Source organism: Nothobranchius furzeri, chromosome 13 (genome assembly GCF_043380555.1).
Source record: "Nothobranchius furzeri strain GRZ-AD chromosome 13, NfurGRZ-RIMD1, whole genome shotgun sequence".
Lineage (NCBI taxonomy): Eukaryota > Metazoa > Chordata > Actinopteri > Cyprinodontiformes > Nothobranchiidae > Nothobranchius > Nothobranchius furzeri.
The window spans coordinates 3,490,103-3,506,775 of NC_091753.1; the positions used below are offsets into that span (position 1 = coordinate 3,490,103).

General features: G+C 43.3%; 1 protein-coding gene across 1 annotated transcript; it reads left to right on the forward strand.

The window, feature by feature from the left end:
• Positions 1 to 4,032: 4,032 nt before the first annotated feature.
• On the forward strand, positions 4,033 to 15,969 carry LOC139062353 (uncharacterized). The gene is made up of 2 exons (XM_070543148.1): positions 4,033 to 4,466; positions 12,251 to 15,969. The coding sequence occupies exon 2, from the start codon at positions 12,498 to 12,500 to the stop codon at positions 14,703 to 14,705; it is 2,208 nt and encodes a 735-aa protein (XP_070399249.1). The 5' UTR covers positions 4,033 to 4,466; positions 12,251 to 12,497; the 3' UTR covers positions 14,706 to 15,969.
• Positions 15,970 to 16,673: the final 704 nt, after the last annotated feature.

Genomic DNA, 16,673 nt, shown 5'->3' on the forward strand with positions numbered 1-16,673 from the left:
AACCATAAGTGCTAATGACTCCATTCCTTTTTGTGGTTGTAGGGGATGTTGATTGGAGTATACTAAAACAAACCTGATCTCTCTAGGACATTCAGAAGCCACGTTATAAGGCCACAAATGTGTAACTGGACTACTTCTTTAAATTGACACCAGATCCGGTGACCTTTGGGACATGGTTTGACCCCCTTAGGAAAGTGCTATCATCATGAAACGTTCAGATCACTTACAACTCAATAGATTCTAACTTCCTGTAACGTTTCAGTCTGATTGGACCTTGTTTTCACACAAATGAACCCAGAATGATGTGAAAGTGTGCTTCGTGCAACATAATTCTGGGTGCCATTTAAAAACCATAAGTGCTAATGACTCCATTCCTCTTTGGGGTAATGGGGGCTGTTAACTGGAGTACTCTAAAACAAACCTGACCTCTCTAGGATATTCAGAAGCCAAGTTATAAGCCCACAAATGTGTAACTGGACTACTTCTTTAAAGTGACACCAGGTCCGGTGACCTTTGGGACATGGTTTGACCCCCTATAGGAATGTGCGATCATCATGAAACGTTCAGATCACTTACAACTCAATAGATTCTACCTTCTTGTAACGTTTCAGCCTGATTGGACTTTGTTTTCACACAAATGGACCCAGAATGATGTGAAATTGTGCTTCATGCAACATAATTCTGGGTGCCATTTACAAACCATAAGTGCTAATGACTCCATTCCTTTTTGTGGTTGTAGGGGCTGTTGATTGGAGTACACTAAAACAAACCTGATCTCTCCAGGACATTCAGAAGCCAAGTTATAAGCCCACAAAGATGTAACTGGACTACTTCTTTAAAGTGACACCAGGCCCGGTGACCTGTGGGACATGGTTTTACCCCCTATAGGAATGTGCGATCATCTTGAAACATTCAGATCACTTACAACTCAATAGATTCTACCTTCTTATAGCGTTTCAGCCTGATTGGACCTTGTTTTCACACAAATGGACCCAGAATGAAGTGAAATTGTGCTTCGTGCAACATAATTCTGGGTGCCATTTACAAACCAAAAGTGCTAATGACTCCATTCCTTTTTGTGGTTGTAGGGGCTGTTGATTGGAGTACACTAAAACAAACCTGATCTCTCTAGGACATTCAGAAGCCAAGTTATAAGCCCACAAATGTGTAACTGGACTACTTCTTTAAAGTGACACCAGATCCGGTGACGTTTGGGACATGGTTTGACCCCCATAGGAAAGTGCTATCATCATGAAACGTTCAGATCACTTACAACTCAATAGATTCTACCTTCTTGTAACGTTTCAGCCTGATTGGACCTTGTTTTCACACAAATGGACCCAGAATGATGTGAAATTGTGCTTCGTGCAACATAATTCTGGGTGCCATTTAAGAAACATAAGTGCTAATGACTCCATTCCTTTTTGTGGTTGTGGGGGCTGTTGATTGGAGTACACTAAAACAACCCTGATCTCTCTAGGACATTCAGAAGCCAAGTTATAAGCCCACAAAGGTGTAACTGGACTACTTCTTTAAAGTGACACCAGGCCCGGTGACCTTTGGGACATGGTTTGACCCCCTATAGGAAAGTGCTATCATCATGAAACGTTCAGATCACTTACAACTCAATAGATTCTACCTTCCTGTAACGTTTCTGCCTGATTGGACCTTGTTTTCACACAAATGAACCCAGAATGATGTGAAATTTTGCTTCGTGCAACATAATTCTGGGTGCCATTTACAAACCATAAGTGCTAATGACTCCATTCCTTTTTGTGGTTGTAGGGGCTGTTGATTGGAGTACATTAAAACAAACCTGACCTCTCCAGGACATTCAGAAGCCAAGTTATAAGCCCACAAATGTGTAACTGGACTACTACTTTAAAATGACACCAGATCCGGTGTTATTTGGGACATGGTTTGACCCCCTTAGGAAAGTGCTATCATCATGAAACGTTCAGATCACTTACAACTCAATAGATTCTACCTTTCTGTAACGTTTCAGCCTGATTGGACCTTGTTTTCACACAAATGAACCCAGAATGATGTGAAATTGTGCTTCGTGCAACATAATTCTGGGTGCCATTTAAAAACCATAAGTGCTAATGACTCCATTCCTTTTTGTGGTTGTAGGGGCTGTTGATTGGAGTATACTAAAACAAACCTGATCTCTCTAGGACATTCAGAAGCCAAGTTATAAGCCCACAAATGTGTAACTGGACTACTTCTTTAGACACCAGATCCGGTGACCTTTGGGACATGGTTTGACCCCCTTAGGGAAGTGCTATCATCATGAAACCTTCAGATCACTTACATTTTAATAGATTCTACCTTCCTGTAATGTTTCAGCCTGATTGGACCTTGTTTTCACACAAATGGACCCAGAATGATGTGAAATTGTGCTTCGTGCAACATAATTCTGGGTGCCATTTACAAACCATAAGTGCTAATGACTCCATTCCTTTTTGTGGTTGTAGGGGCTGTTGATTGGAGTACACTAAAACAAACCTGACCGCTCTAGGACATTCAGAAGCCAAGTTATAAGCCCACAAATGTGTAACTGGACTAATTCTTTAAAGTGACACCAGATCCGGTGACCTTTGCGACATGGTTTGACCCCCTTAGGAAAGTGCTATCATCATGAAACGTTCAGATCACTTACAACTCAATAGATTCTACCTTCCTGTAACGTTTCTGCCTGATTGGACCTTGTTTTCACACAAATGAACCCAGAATGATGTGAAATTGTGCTTCGTGCAACATAATTCTGTGTGCCATTTACAAACCATAAGTGCTAATGACTCCATTCCTTTTTGTGGTTGTAGGGGCTGTTGATTGGAGTACATTAAAACAAACCTGATCTCTCTAGGACATTCAGAAGCCAAGTTATAAGCCTACAAAGATGTAACTGGACTACTTCTTTAAAGTGACACCAGGCCCGGTGACCTTTGGGACATGGTTTTACCCCCTATAGGAATGTGCGATCATCTTGAAACGTTCAGATCACTTACAACTCAATAGATTCTACCTTCCTGTAACGTTTCAGCCTGATTGGACCTTGTTTTCACACAAATGGACCCAGAATGATGTGAAATTGTGCTTCGTGCAACATAATTCTGGGTGCCATTTAAGAACCATAAGTGCTAATGACTCCATTCCTTTTTGTGGTTGTGGGGGCTGTTGATTGGAGTACACTAAAACAACCCTGATCTCTTTAGGACATTCAGAAGCCAAGTTATAAGCCCACAAAGGTGTAACTGGACTACTTCTTTAAAGTGACACCAGGCCCGGTGACCTTTGGGACATGGTTTGACCCCCTATAGGAAAGTGCTATCATCATGAAACGTTCAGATCACTTACAACTCAATAGATTCTACCTTTCTGTAACGTTTCAGCCTGATTGGACCTTGTTTTCACACAAATGAACCCAGAATGATGTGAAATTGTGCTTCGTGCAACATAATTCTGGGTGCCATTTAAAAACCATAAGTGCTAATGACTCCATTCCTTTTTGTGGTTGTAGGGGCTGTTGATTGGAGTATACTAAAACAAACCTGATCTCTCTAGGACATTCAGAAGCCAAGTTATAAGCCCACAAATGTGTAACTGGACTACTTCTTTAGACACCAGATCCGGTGACCTTTGGGACATGGTTTGACCCCCTTAGGGAAGTGCTATCATCATGAAACCTTCAGATCACTTACATTTTAATAGATTCTACCTTCCTGTAATGTTTCAGCCTGATTGGACCTTGTTTTCACACAAATGGACCCAGAATGATGTGAAATTGTGCTTCGTGCAACATAATTCTGGGTGCCATTTACAAACCATAAGTGCTAATGACTCCATTCCTTTTTGTGGTTGTAGGGGCTGTTGATTGGAGTACACTAAAACAAACCTGACCGCTCTAGGACATTCAGAAGCCAAGTTATAAGCCCACAAATGTGTAACTGGACTAATTCTTTAAAGTGACACTGTAGGAGCTAAAAGCAGTGTTTTGCGTATGTGCATGTTGACATGTTGCTTATCAAGACCAGCCGGTTATCAGGCAGCCCAGCTGCTGAGTACATGCTCCAAAAACATGTTGATCTGTCCAGCTTATGTAAGTTTCAACTACTTTTGACCATATTAGGATGTGGAAGTAGCACCCCATCATTTCTCAGAATCAAAAGGGAGGTGGGGGTTGAATAGTATAACTGATGCTGCGTGGTGTAGGAGAGTGGGCTTTTGCAGAAGGATCTCCAGCCGAGGTGGTTAGATCGAAGCTGGACGCTGTCCCCTGTGAAGTGTTGGTGATGTATGGATGAGTTGTGTAAATAAATGCCCCCCGCTGAGTTTGGACAGAACCTGTCTCCTTCTTGTTTTTGATAAGGAAAAAGAACCACATTTGGCGACCACGAAGCGGGAAGTAGAGGTGTGCTCTTCGGATCGTTTCGCAGCCCACGGAATAAACTTCTGGGCCCTAGGTAAGAACAGTTTTTGTTCAATTTTGGAGTTATTCCGTGGACTGAGAACTGGTCTGAGAGAAAAAACATGCCCTTCTCATAAATTAGAAGTTATAATAACAAGAAGAGGCATTTGTCCAGAGCAGCGGTGAAATTATTCACACATGTGTGAAGTCAGCTGAGTCATTTTGATGACGGACAAAGTTTAAAGTGACAAATTAAAAGCTGGGACAGCGAGAATTGGAATAGAATTTGACAGCTGATAAAAAAAAGTCCAGGGAGGACAAGTAATAGGTCGACAATTGAGATCCAGTATGCCCCGGTGAGGCCGGGATAAGATTGGGATCTGAGAAAAAGCGCTGAAGTTGTGACAGATAAGCTTGCCAGTAATTCGGTTGAATCCTCGGGGATTGGTAAATTTCATGAGTTTTTGGCAAAGATATGTTTGACGTCAGAGTTTGCAGCAAAGTGGCTGTAAACAACTCTAGAGCTCAGAAATTGTTTGTTTGTGTGAGTGTGTTTGTGAGAGAAGTTTTGTGGGTGGGACAGGCGTGTGAGATAAGCGTGTGTGTGTGGAGGAGATAAGAGTGTGTGCGAGTTGAGAAGTGGGTGCGTGAGTTGAGAAGGTGTGTCAGGCGCCAGAGAATTAGAGGAAAAAAGAAAAACAAAGGAGTAATACAGATCAATATTGTTCACTGCAGTGCCAAATTTTGATGTTTAATGTTATACAAATTTCAAAGTCTGTGATCTTGTTCTGATTAGTCTTTAAACAGAAAACCAGAAGTTAAAATAATTAGTTTTAGAGTGACATATATATAAATAAAAATATATGCTGAAGTGCACAAGCATGATAACTATTTTTACCAGCTGGGTAATGTGAAATATGAGAAATATAGATTATGATTAATAAATAAATAATAATGTTTATGCGTGTTGAGTGTGTGGCATAAAATGATGCTTCGGTGTCAAATTGCTTTGAAGTGTGTTTTTCTTATCTCTATGCAAGTGTGAAAGCTTTGCTGTGTGTGGTTGTTTTACTCGTGAAAGGTCAAATACTCTGATCTTGTTTGGGCTGTTGCTTGGATGAACTGGAGAGAAGCTGATTCTTCTTCTGCTGATTCGGTCTCTCTTGTGGTTGACTTTTTCCTGTGTTGTGATGCTATAAAGCTGTATGAGAGTTGCTAAAATCTGAAGGCTGAATGCTCTTGGGTGTCGTCAGCGTGTTCGTTTCTCCGTGGACACCCTGAGCTGTCAGACCCAAGTTTAGACTGAGCAGAGGGGCCAGTCCAGAAGCGCAAAGCTCCACCTACAAGCTGTCCTCTCCATACACACGCACAGACACAGAAGTACAGAGGCGATCCCGCCTCTGACTCCACCTCTGTGTGTGGATAGGTTGGTGAGCCAGAGGGCGTAGAGAAACCCCACCCTGTGGGCTGAGTTTTGCTCACACACAAGCTTGAGATTCAGCATAAGGCTATTTTTAGCCTGCCACTGCACAGCTGCTGAGGAAAAGAAAAAAAAAAAAAAAAAAAAAAAAAAAAAAAAAGGGAAAATAATACATATTGAATCCAGATTTAAAAGGTTCACCTATAAAAACTTTCAGGCATTAAGTTTTTCTTTCAACAATAACTAAAGCTTTTGAACTAACTTTACTTTAGTGTTACATCAGAAGAGATTTGATTTTAAGGCATTTACAATAAGAAGATAAATTGTTCAACATTTGTGTAAACAGAGCAATAACAGATTACTCAAGACCACAGCATCATATGTCACCAGTATCTGTTTCAACTTTCAATTCTTGTGTTATTTTCAGGAGATTATAAATAAACAAACTAGTCAACTAATCAAAGGAATAATAGTGTCTGTGAAACTTCAAAATGTCTGTCACGCCAGCAGGAATTTTGGGAACAAAGAATCCTACTTTAGCAAAAGAGATAAAGCACATGTCAGAGAAGTGGTCAAAACGGACGAGAAAACTATGCAATCCGTGGCCATCTGAAGGCACTTTTGACGTAGTGGCGTGCGATAATTTGGAATTGAGAATTCAGGATCATAAAGCAGATGGGTCCAAGAAAAGACAGCAGAAAAGAGAAAAGGAAATTCAGATCCTGGATTTATTCAGGAATGAAGGAAAGATTTACAGACAGAATTTTAAACAGGCCATCCTTAAAATGAAAGACAAAGTGGACAAACCCCAGAAGGAAGTGAAGGCCCCATCAGAAGAGGGCCTGTATCCCCTTTTGGGAACCGTTACAATTACGGGAGATTTTGATTTGCGCGGCACATTCGACAAAGGTCCTAAGGGTTTAGATGTTGACAATGCAATTTTAAAATTAACAACATCACAGCAATCAGATGAAGCACCTGGCAAAGAAAAGCATGCAAAAGGAAGTGAGGAAAGAGAATTCGAACAAACAACTCCACCTCGTGGAACGCATCCAAAATATTGCAGTACAGAACGTCGAGCGGTAAGGGAAGAAGGACGAAGGGAGATTGATTGTTTTGCAGAACATAAGGATTTTTTGAAAAGGCAACCGAAGGCTAACTCATACTGGATTGACCTTGAGAACAAGGATGAGGATGTACATGATGAGCTAAACGATGTTGACCAAATTATACAGGATATATCTGAAGGCCTGCGGAAAACCTTAAATCACATCACAGGCACACATTCAGATGAGGTTAGTGAGAACACCACTAGCACAAGCAAGGAGAAAAATTTCAAGCCTTTTTACAAACCAGGCATTCACTCACCAGAGCGTGGTGACCCAAATACAGGTCTGACTCAGGAGAAGGAAAAACCAGGTCCTAGCAGTGAAAGCCGTGAGCTGAGACCCAGACATGACTTAAAACCACCTATTCGATACACTAATGATGGTCAGTACCCAATTTTAATTAAGGGCACAAGAGCTAATTATATTCCCTGGCAGAGCCTCGACCTCACTGGTTTGGTTTCGCGGCTGCCCGAGATACAAAATGGCGCTGGAAAGTGGATTGGGGCCTTCGAACAGGAGACAACTGGGCTAATGCTTGCCCTTGGAGATCTCAAAGCTATTTTGGCTCGAGTTGTTGGGACATCAGCTATGGGAACATTGCTAGCATCCAATGGAGTCCAATGGATGCTGGACCCAATGGCTGACGGCACGGAGTTTAACACATACAGAAATGCACTCTGGAACATACTAAGAGCAGCATATCCCAACAGGATTGACCCCAAAGCTTTGAAAGGTGAGCCACTTTCAGAGACTGAGAGTCCTGCGTCATTTGTTGACAGGCAGCTCAGACGGTGGAAGCTGGAGACGGAGGAGGGTCCTGAGGGGACGCCGATAATGACTTCTCTGTTCCGAACATCCCTGATTTCTGCTCTCCCGACTCCTGTGCGAGACAAACTGGAGGATGTTGTGGGACTGGACTCAATGCCACATGTGCAGTTCAGAGACCATGTAGTCCACGCAGTGGACCGCTATTGGAAAGACAGTAACAAAATGATTGAGCAAGAAAAGTGCGCTCAGAGAAAACTCACGCAGTTGCACATAAATGATCTCCAGCACAAGGCGAAGACCCAGGCGGCAGTGGAGAAAAGTGACAGCAAGAGTGACAGTCAAACCCAAGCATTGCAGACAGCTTTGGCCCCGCCTCAAACTCCATCTCAACCGGTTATCAATGTCTACCCAAACCAGTATGGTAGACAGCAGCCCGGACCACAGAGACGATTTCCAAATCGTTTCCCCAATCGCTACCCAACCCGACAAGGCTGGGTGCAGCAGAACCGACCCCCACTTCCAGGTTCATGTTGGGGGTGTGGCCAGATGGGTCACCTGTATCGAGACTGTCCGAATCCAATTCCAAACCCTGAATGGTCTGGGCGTGGTCGTGGAACACGACCAAACCGGGGAAGAGGAGGTCCAGTTAATCCATGGGCAGCACAACAAGGATTCTAGGGATGCCCGGAGGGCCCTGGGGGGGAGGAGCAACTACCAATTTTAATAGCTAACGCCAATAAAGAACCAGTGATCAATGTTAAAATAGAAGGCAAATCGGTCCCAATGTTAGTAGATACTGGGGCAACCTACTCGTGCATAAAATCAAATTATGCAACTCATCTCCCCATGTCTGAGAAAAGCGTAAAGACAACAGGGTTCTCGGGAACAAAACAAATAAACCCCTTAACAGCTCCAGTAAGACTAGCAGTTGATGACAGTGAAATCGTAATTCCAATTCTGATTTCAGACCAAACTCCAGTTAATCTACTAGGAAGAGATGCATTGTGTAAACTAAAAACAAAAATCTGGTGCACACCAGAAGGAATTTATGTAGATAGCTCTGGAATAAACTTTCAAATGACTGCTCAGACAGAATACGCTAAGGTCTACTGGCTTGGTGACATTAACAAGCCAGTCTCAGAGATGTTTCAACAGTGGGAAAAATTTATTGAAGCTCAAATTCCAGAAGCTACTGTACCGTTCAGTGACTATCACTGCACAATGACTTATGATCCATCATGCAGTAGAATCTTTGAAGAAAAATGGGACAAAGAAACAAAAGACTTGCACGTTAGGCTAGTGTCACAATACATCGTGATAGGACAGCAAGGTGCAGCTGTGAATGTGGAAGAAAACCCATTTATTGAAAAATGGCACACTGTGCCAGAATCAGCACCACACATTACCTTAATGGTAAACAAAGGCTTTGGGTCAAGAGATCTTGGACCAATGATGTTAACAGCAACTAAAACAGAGTGGCAGAAAACAGATAACCCGCTAATCTATACTACAAAAAATGCAGAAATGATTAAAATTCTCTGCGGCGGCACCATGATGTCAAAACCACAGGTTGTAACAGTCGCAAACAAAAAACACATGCAAGGTGTAGCAGAATCAGAAACAGTTCAAAACAAGTTGAAAGCCAACATGCTAAAACAAGTTCCAGACCAGCTATGGTCTAAACATGACACGGATGTTGGACTGGTAACATCGGCAACTCCAGTTCAAGTGGAATTGAAGCCAAATGCAAGACTGCCTTATCGACCCCAATACCCACTAAAGCCAGAAGCAGAAGAGGGTATAAATGCAACTATTGAAGGTCTAATTCAAGCAGGAGTACTAAAAGAAACCTATAGCACATGTAACACTCCAATTCTGCCAGTGCTAAAAGCAGACAAGCTCAAGTACCGACTGGTACATGATTTAAGAGCTGTAAATGAAGTGATCACTGATTTTGACGCAGACGTGCCAAACCCAAGCACATTACTGAGTAACATTGATGGGGAAGCTAAATACTTCACGGTAATTGATCTGTGTTCAGCATTTTTTAGCATCCCATTGGCCAAAGAATCACAATATCTTTTTGCTTTCACGTTTCGTGGGAGACAGCTCACGTACAGAAGGCTACCACAAGGGCTAAAACACAGTCCACACATCTTTAATCAGATTTTGAAACAGAGCCTCGAAGGCATCGAGGTGAACAGCACTGTGATTCAGTATGTTGATGACCTACTGATTTGCGCACGAACAATCGATGATTGTCATCGTGACTCCATTAAAGTCCTACAGAAGTTAGCTCGGGGAGGACACAAAGCCTCTCTAACAAAGCTTCAGTACTGCCAACCACAGGTAGAGTACCTAGGGAGAGTAATCTCCCATGGGACTGTCGCCATCTCACCAGAACACGTGGAAGGTGTGAGCAAAGCTCCACAACCACAAACTGTTGGACAAATGATGACATTTCTGGGAATGACTGGTTTCAACTCCGAGTGGATTGAAAACTATGCTGAAAAAACCGCACCACTTAGGGCACTGATTAAAGATGCTGGAAGTGAGTCTTTAAAATCGACTCTAAAATGGACAAATGAAGCTAAGATAGCTTTTGAAACCATCAAACAAGACATGCAAACTGCGCCAAGTTTAGCAACACCTGACTACACAAAACCATTTTTGCTGTACGTCGCAAACAGACATGACATGTATGCCTCTGCAGTGTTAATGCAGGACACATGCAGTGGACGTCGGAAACAACCTATTGCGTACTACAGTGCAAAACTTGACAATGTGGCACAGGGATGGCCCCCTTGTTATCAAGGATTGGCTGCTTTGCATTATGCTTATGAGAAAGCCTCAGTGATAACAATGGGATATCCTGTGACCATCTACACACATCACAAAATATCTGAACTAATCAACCGAGGGAAGTTTGTGTTAAACCAAGCAAGATGCCTGCAGTATATGCCACTACTGACATATCCTGACGTTGTGATAAAGAGGTGTACCGCAGCAAACCCTGCTAACAGTGTTCCCTTTGAGTTTGAAGGAGAACCACATTGCTGCATAGCCGAGGTATCTAGATACACTAAGCTAAGGCCTGATTTGGAATCTACCCCTTTCGACCAATCTGATGTCACCTATTTTGTTGATGGTTCATGTTTTAGAGACTACTTAGGAAACCATGCAGCGTTTGCTGTTGTGGAAAAAGTAGATGACAGATTTGAAACAGTAAAAGCTGAAAAGTGTAACCAACCCTGTTCTGCGCAGCTAGCGGAACTCAAAGCCCTGACCGAAGCTTGCAAGTTGGCAAGTGGCCAGGTAGCAACTATTTACACTGACTCTGCATACGCCCATGGTGTTTGTCACCTGTTTGGAAGTGTGTGGAGACAAAGAGGTTTTAAGAAGACGGATGGTACACCCATCCTTCATGGAAAGCAGCTCAACGAGCTGATCTCAGCAATGATGCTTCCATCGAAACTGGCCATTGTAAAGTGCCCTGCGCACCGCAAGGGTAACTGTGATGTCATCAGAGGCAACAATGCAGCAGATGAGGCGGCAAAATCTGCCTCCAGGTGTGAAGAAGCCATTTTGGCACCTGTAATATCATTAGAGCCTGCAATAACACCAGAAGACATCATTCTGATTCAGGAAAAGGCAGAGAAAAGCGAGCAGCAGTGTTGGAGAAGAAGAGGTGCAACAATGGACTCAAGCGGCTTGTGGAGGTCTCATGAGGGCTTGATCGTTGCACCTGTCTCCTTGCTGACGATGCTAATCTCGGAAAGCCACGGTCCTGATCATTGTGGTCGTGCAGAGGTGCTGAAAAGACTTAACAAACAAGGTTACTGGTCACCATACCCAAAAGCCATGGTTGAGGAAGTAATAGATCAGTGTGACATTTGTGCTGAGAACAATGTAAAAAAGGGCATCACAGTCCCAGCGGGACACATTCCAGTGCCCGAAGGTCCTTTCAAACATTTGGTCATTGACTATGTTGACATGATTAAGTCTGTGCATGGGAAGCGGTACATGTTGGTGATCATTGACAGATTCAGTCGGTGGATCGAAGCTGTTCCCTCTAAAGATCTAGGTTCAGAAACAGTGGTAAAGTTTCTAGTCAGAGAAGTGATTCCTCGCTTTGGTATCCCGTCGGAAATAAGCTCGGACAATGGTCCTGCTTTTGTTGAAAAAGTCCTTAAAGGTGTGTTGCAACAACTAAGGATAAAGCAACGATTAGGATCAGTTTATCACCCCCAGAGCCAAGGGATGGTCGAGCGAGCGAATCTGACGTTGAAGTCTAAAATCTGAAAAATCTGTGCTTGTACTAACCTTAACTGGGTTGATGCATTGCCGCTTGCCTTAATGAGCTATCGCATGCAAACTAACAGAAGCACGCATCTTTCACCTCATGAGGTCCTAACAGGCAGGCCAATGCCAGCTCCTCAGCTTAGAGGACCCCACAAGGGGCCTTCGCTGGAACAGCTAGAGCTTGAATTCAAAAGCTATATCAAGCAACTAACCAGCATCCATAAAGCCATCTATTTGCAGGAAAAGAGAAAGGAGCTCGTCTCTAGCGCAGGCGCAGACGGGCCGGTAGTTCCTGGAGACCAGGTGTACATCAAAGTTTTCAGGAGGAAGTGGCACGAACCGCGACGAGAGGGTCCCTACAAAGTGGTTCGAGCAACGCCAACAGCAGTCCAGGTCGAAGGAGGATCGACGTGGCATCATCTGACGCACTGCACGAAAGTCAAAGACAAAACTCAGGGCAGTATTGTGCCTAACGTAACAAACCGGCATGATGGCCGGAGGAAAGAAGGGCGTGCTAAGCCTGATGACAGTTCTGTTTTGGATGACACTAGGGGGTCTGATGATGGTGCTGGAGGAGGTGAAGATGGAGACGATGGCCGAGGAGCAACTCGTCGACCCATCACAAGAGCATACGCCAGACGACTTGGCCAACGACGAGGCAGCATACCATGATCAAGTTAAGTACAATTCAGCAGGCCGGATGCAACATAGGTCGGCATCCCTGCCTGCATTCGACGTAGCAATTGTTAAAACTGGTGATATAACCACAGTTCCAAGTAATGTTTTAACTACTAGCGCTACTGCTACTGTGATCCCTGATGTTTTGACTACCACAGCCCCTGTTGGAAAGGTGAGGGCCGACTGGAGCTCTTCCTCTCTTTTACAGCTAGTGACTCCACTGATTTCAAGATCTAAAACAACGCCGATTAGCAAGCTGAGAAGCGTAACCGCTAAGCCACCTGTCAGTACTACAACTCCCACAGGAGGTGTAGCTGTGAAATCTGGCTTTCCCACTGCAACCTCTGGTGGTAACCATGTTCGTAATCTCACTCAGAAAGGACAAAATGAACAAGAAGTGACCAATCGCAAAGCTGTACCTAAGCCACTATTTGGGCCGATTAGACCTAGGCCCGGGGGTAACACAGGGCCTATCTCCCCTAGAGCGAGCAGACATTTGGCTATTGAGGATAGGCTTTGGGATGCAGCCATGCAAAATAGTTGGTATAAATGGGCTTTGTATACGACAAGAGAAATGACTCCTAATGACTGCATAGTGTGCGCTCAAGCACCCGGAATGTTACCTGAGGTTGTTCCGGAAAAGTATACTTCTAGTGAGTGTGCCATTACACAACAACGCACATGTAAGACTAGAAAGGTAATAGAGATAAATAAAAAGATTCCACCTCTTCTTAAGATGCCATTGTGTGGATTCCAATGCAGATTGCTCCATGGTACACGAGATAAGTACAAATATGTTGAAAAATATGCAGAATATAACATCCTAGAGGAATGTGCTGAATTTGCGATCCAAACAGACCAAAATGGTCCTCCAACGGACTACAAAATTGATTATAGTGCTGATTATGAATGTTTTGCAAGCGGAGGTTTCGCTGACGATGGAGGAGTGGACGTAGGTAATACATCTGTCAACTGTAACGTCACTTGGGGATTATCCTGGTTCCCGCATGCAAATATGACGCCACTTCTCATTGATACCCCTGTTTGGTATGAAAACCCTGTAACTCTTAGTCAGGACTGTGATAACATATCGATGACGATCCCCACTCTGGATCTCATAGGTGAGCAAGACATTCCAGTGGCCGACAGCTACTGGATGTGTGGTGGTGATGTTCTAATGAATGTTTTGCCAAGTTTTTGGGTTGGGTTGTGTACGCTAGTACGTATGAAAGTTCCAGTGACTATCTTGCATGAAGGTGTGAGTGAATTACTTCAGTTGGAGACTACCAATAGACGTAGGACAAAGAGGTATGATGTGTTTGATCATAAAGTGCATTTAAACGCCATAGGACTGCCAACAGGAATTCCCATAGAATTTCAAGCAAGAGATGAGGTAATAGCTGGTTTAGAGTCAATTCTTCCTTGGATAACAATAAATAAGAATGTGAAATGGATCAACTATGTTTATTTTAATCAGCAAAGAATCTTAAATTACACAGTAAATAACCTTGGCCTCTTGGGTGAACAACTTCATGCCACAGTCAAAATGACTTTGCAGCATGACCAGGCTTTGGACTGGTTGCTGGCCGAGAAAGGTGGGCTCTGTAAGTTTCTGAACTCCAGTGGGCAAGAATGTTGCACCTACATTCCAAGTAATACGGCCCCTGATGGTGCATTTACTGAAGGCATGAGGAAATTGAAAGATTTAAAGATAGAGCTGAAGGAGAATGCAGGCAGGGAAAGCTGGTCCTTAGACTCCTTAGCCCTCAAATTGGGTCAGTGGGGAGCTATTTTGGTAAAAGCAGGAATTAGTGCAATAGTAGTACTAATTCTGATTTCTCTATTGGCATGTTGCATCCTACCTGTTGTGAGGAGACTGTGGGAGCGAACTCTGGCTGCCCAAATGAACCTTGCTGCGTCGTCTCAATATGTGCAAATGGAAATGGCCGCAATGGACTCAGCACGACACCCAATGTGCCTGAAGAATGGGACGGCTGATGGGACAACGGCGGAGTAATCTTTGCGTCTCATCATAGATGTTGCTGTTGTGGTTACATGCACTCGACTAAGGAATCGGCCTCAAAGCCCTCTTCCAGCAGCAAGACCCCTGCAGCAGTCATCAATAAAACTGAACTTGACTCTTATGTTTTCTTCACTCCATTTCTTTTTCAGTTCTGCAGCTGGGACTCTGACTCCGTTCTCTATTTCAGTTGAGCAGTTGTGTTGTTACGTTGAGTATATTCATTACACCTCCTGTTGTGTTTAACTTTTATAGGTTTAGTCACAGCGACATCATCTAGTCGTTCATTAGTATCCACGTCAATCATTTATTTCACATGAGTTTGTATTTTTGATTGCATATTCACGTACAGTTACTGGTTGCAATATTGCTAAGGGTAATTAATGCTCGATCATGCTTATGATTTTGTTCTCTGTTGGAAGGTTTCATCAGTTTGTTTTCTCTTACGTGCGTTCTTTTGTTAATTCACTGTTACCTAATGTCTGCCATATACTTAGGCTAGGCTTGCATGCTCACTCTGTGCTTTATGTGACCGTCCTGTTTTGGGGCCAGGAGGTCAAGGGGGAATTTTTCCTGTTAAGAACAGCGGACAGGTTTTCGCCCCTTACAGTTTGCGCATGCATTTTGATGTGACTGAGCTGGTTAAAGACGTCACATTCCATATTGTGTTTTGAAGCTGATACTTACTTTGTGTACTCATCCAAGTGTTGGTTTGCAGTTACTTCGTCGTTACATATATGCCTATATAGTTTGGTTGAAGTTTGTAGTGTATTTGTCATTTTGCCATTCGACGCCCATTTACTGGTTTATGTTAACGTTCACTTATGTGTTAAGTTATATGTGATGTAGCCAGCTTATTAATGGGGGTGGACACCCCCATGGGGGGGATCTGTAGGAGCTAAAAGCAGTGTTTTGCGTATGTGCATGTTGACATGTTGCTTATCAAGACCAGCCGGTTATCAGGCAGCCCAGCTGCTGAGTACATGCTCCAAAAACATGTTGATCTGTCCAGCTTATGTAAGTTTCAACTACTTTTGACCATATTAGGATGTGGAAGTAGCACCCCATCATTTCTCAGAATCAAAAGGGAGGTGGGGGTTGAATAGTATAACTGATGCTGCGTGGTGTAGGAGAGTGGGCTTTTGCAGAAGGATCTCCAGCCGAGGTGGTTAGATCGAAGCTGGACGCTGTCCCCTGTGAAGTGTTGGTGATGTATGGATGAGTTGTGTAAATAAATGCCCCCCGCTGAGTTTGGACAGAACCTGTCTCCTTCTTGTTTTTGATAAGGAAAAAGAACCACAACACCAGATCCGGTGACCTTTGCGACATGGTTTGACCCCCTTAGGAAAGTGCTATCATCATGAAACGTTCAGATCACTTACAACTCAATAGATTCTACCTTCCTGTAACGTTTCTGCCTGATTGGACCTTGTTTTCACACAAATGAACCCAGAATGATGTGAAATTGTGCTTCGTGCAACATAATTCTGTGTGCCATTTACAAACCATAAGTGCTAATGACTCCATTCCTTTTTGTGGTTGTAGGGGCTGTTGATTGGAGTACATTAAAACAAACCTGATCTCTCTAGGACATTCAGAAGCCAAGTTATAAGCCTACAAAGATGTAACTGGACTACTTCTTTAAAGTGACACCAGGCCCGGTGACCTTTGGGACATGGTTTTACCCCCTATAGGAATGTGCGATCATCTTGAAACGTTCAGATCACTTACAACTCAATAGATTCTACCTTCCTGTAACGTTTCAGCCTGATTGGACCTTGTTTTCACACAAATGGACCCAGAATGATGTGAAATTGTGCTTCGTGCAACATAATTCTGGGTGCCATTTAAGAACCATAAGTGCTAATGACTCCATTCCTTTTTGTGGTTGTGGGGGCTGTTGATTGGAGTACACTAAAACAACCCTGATCTCTTTAGGACATTCAGAAGCCAAGTTATAAGCCC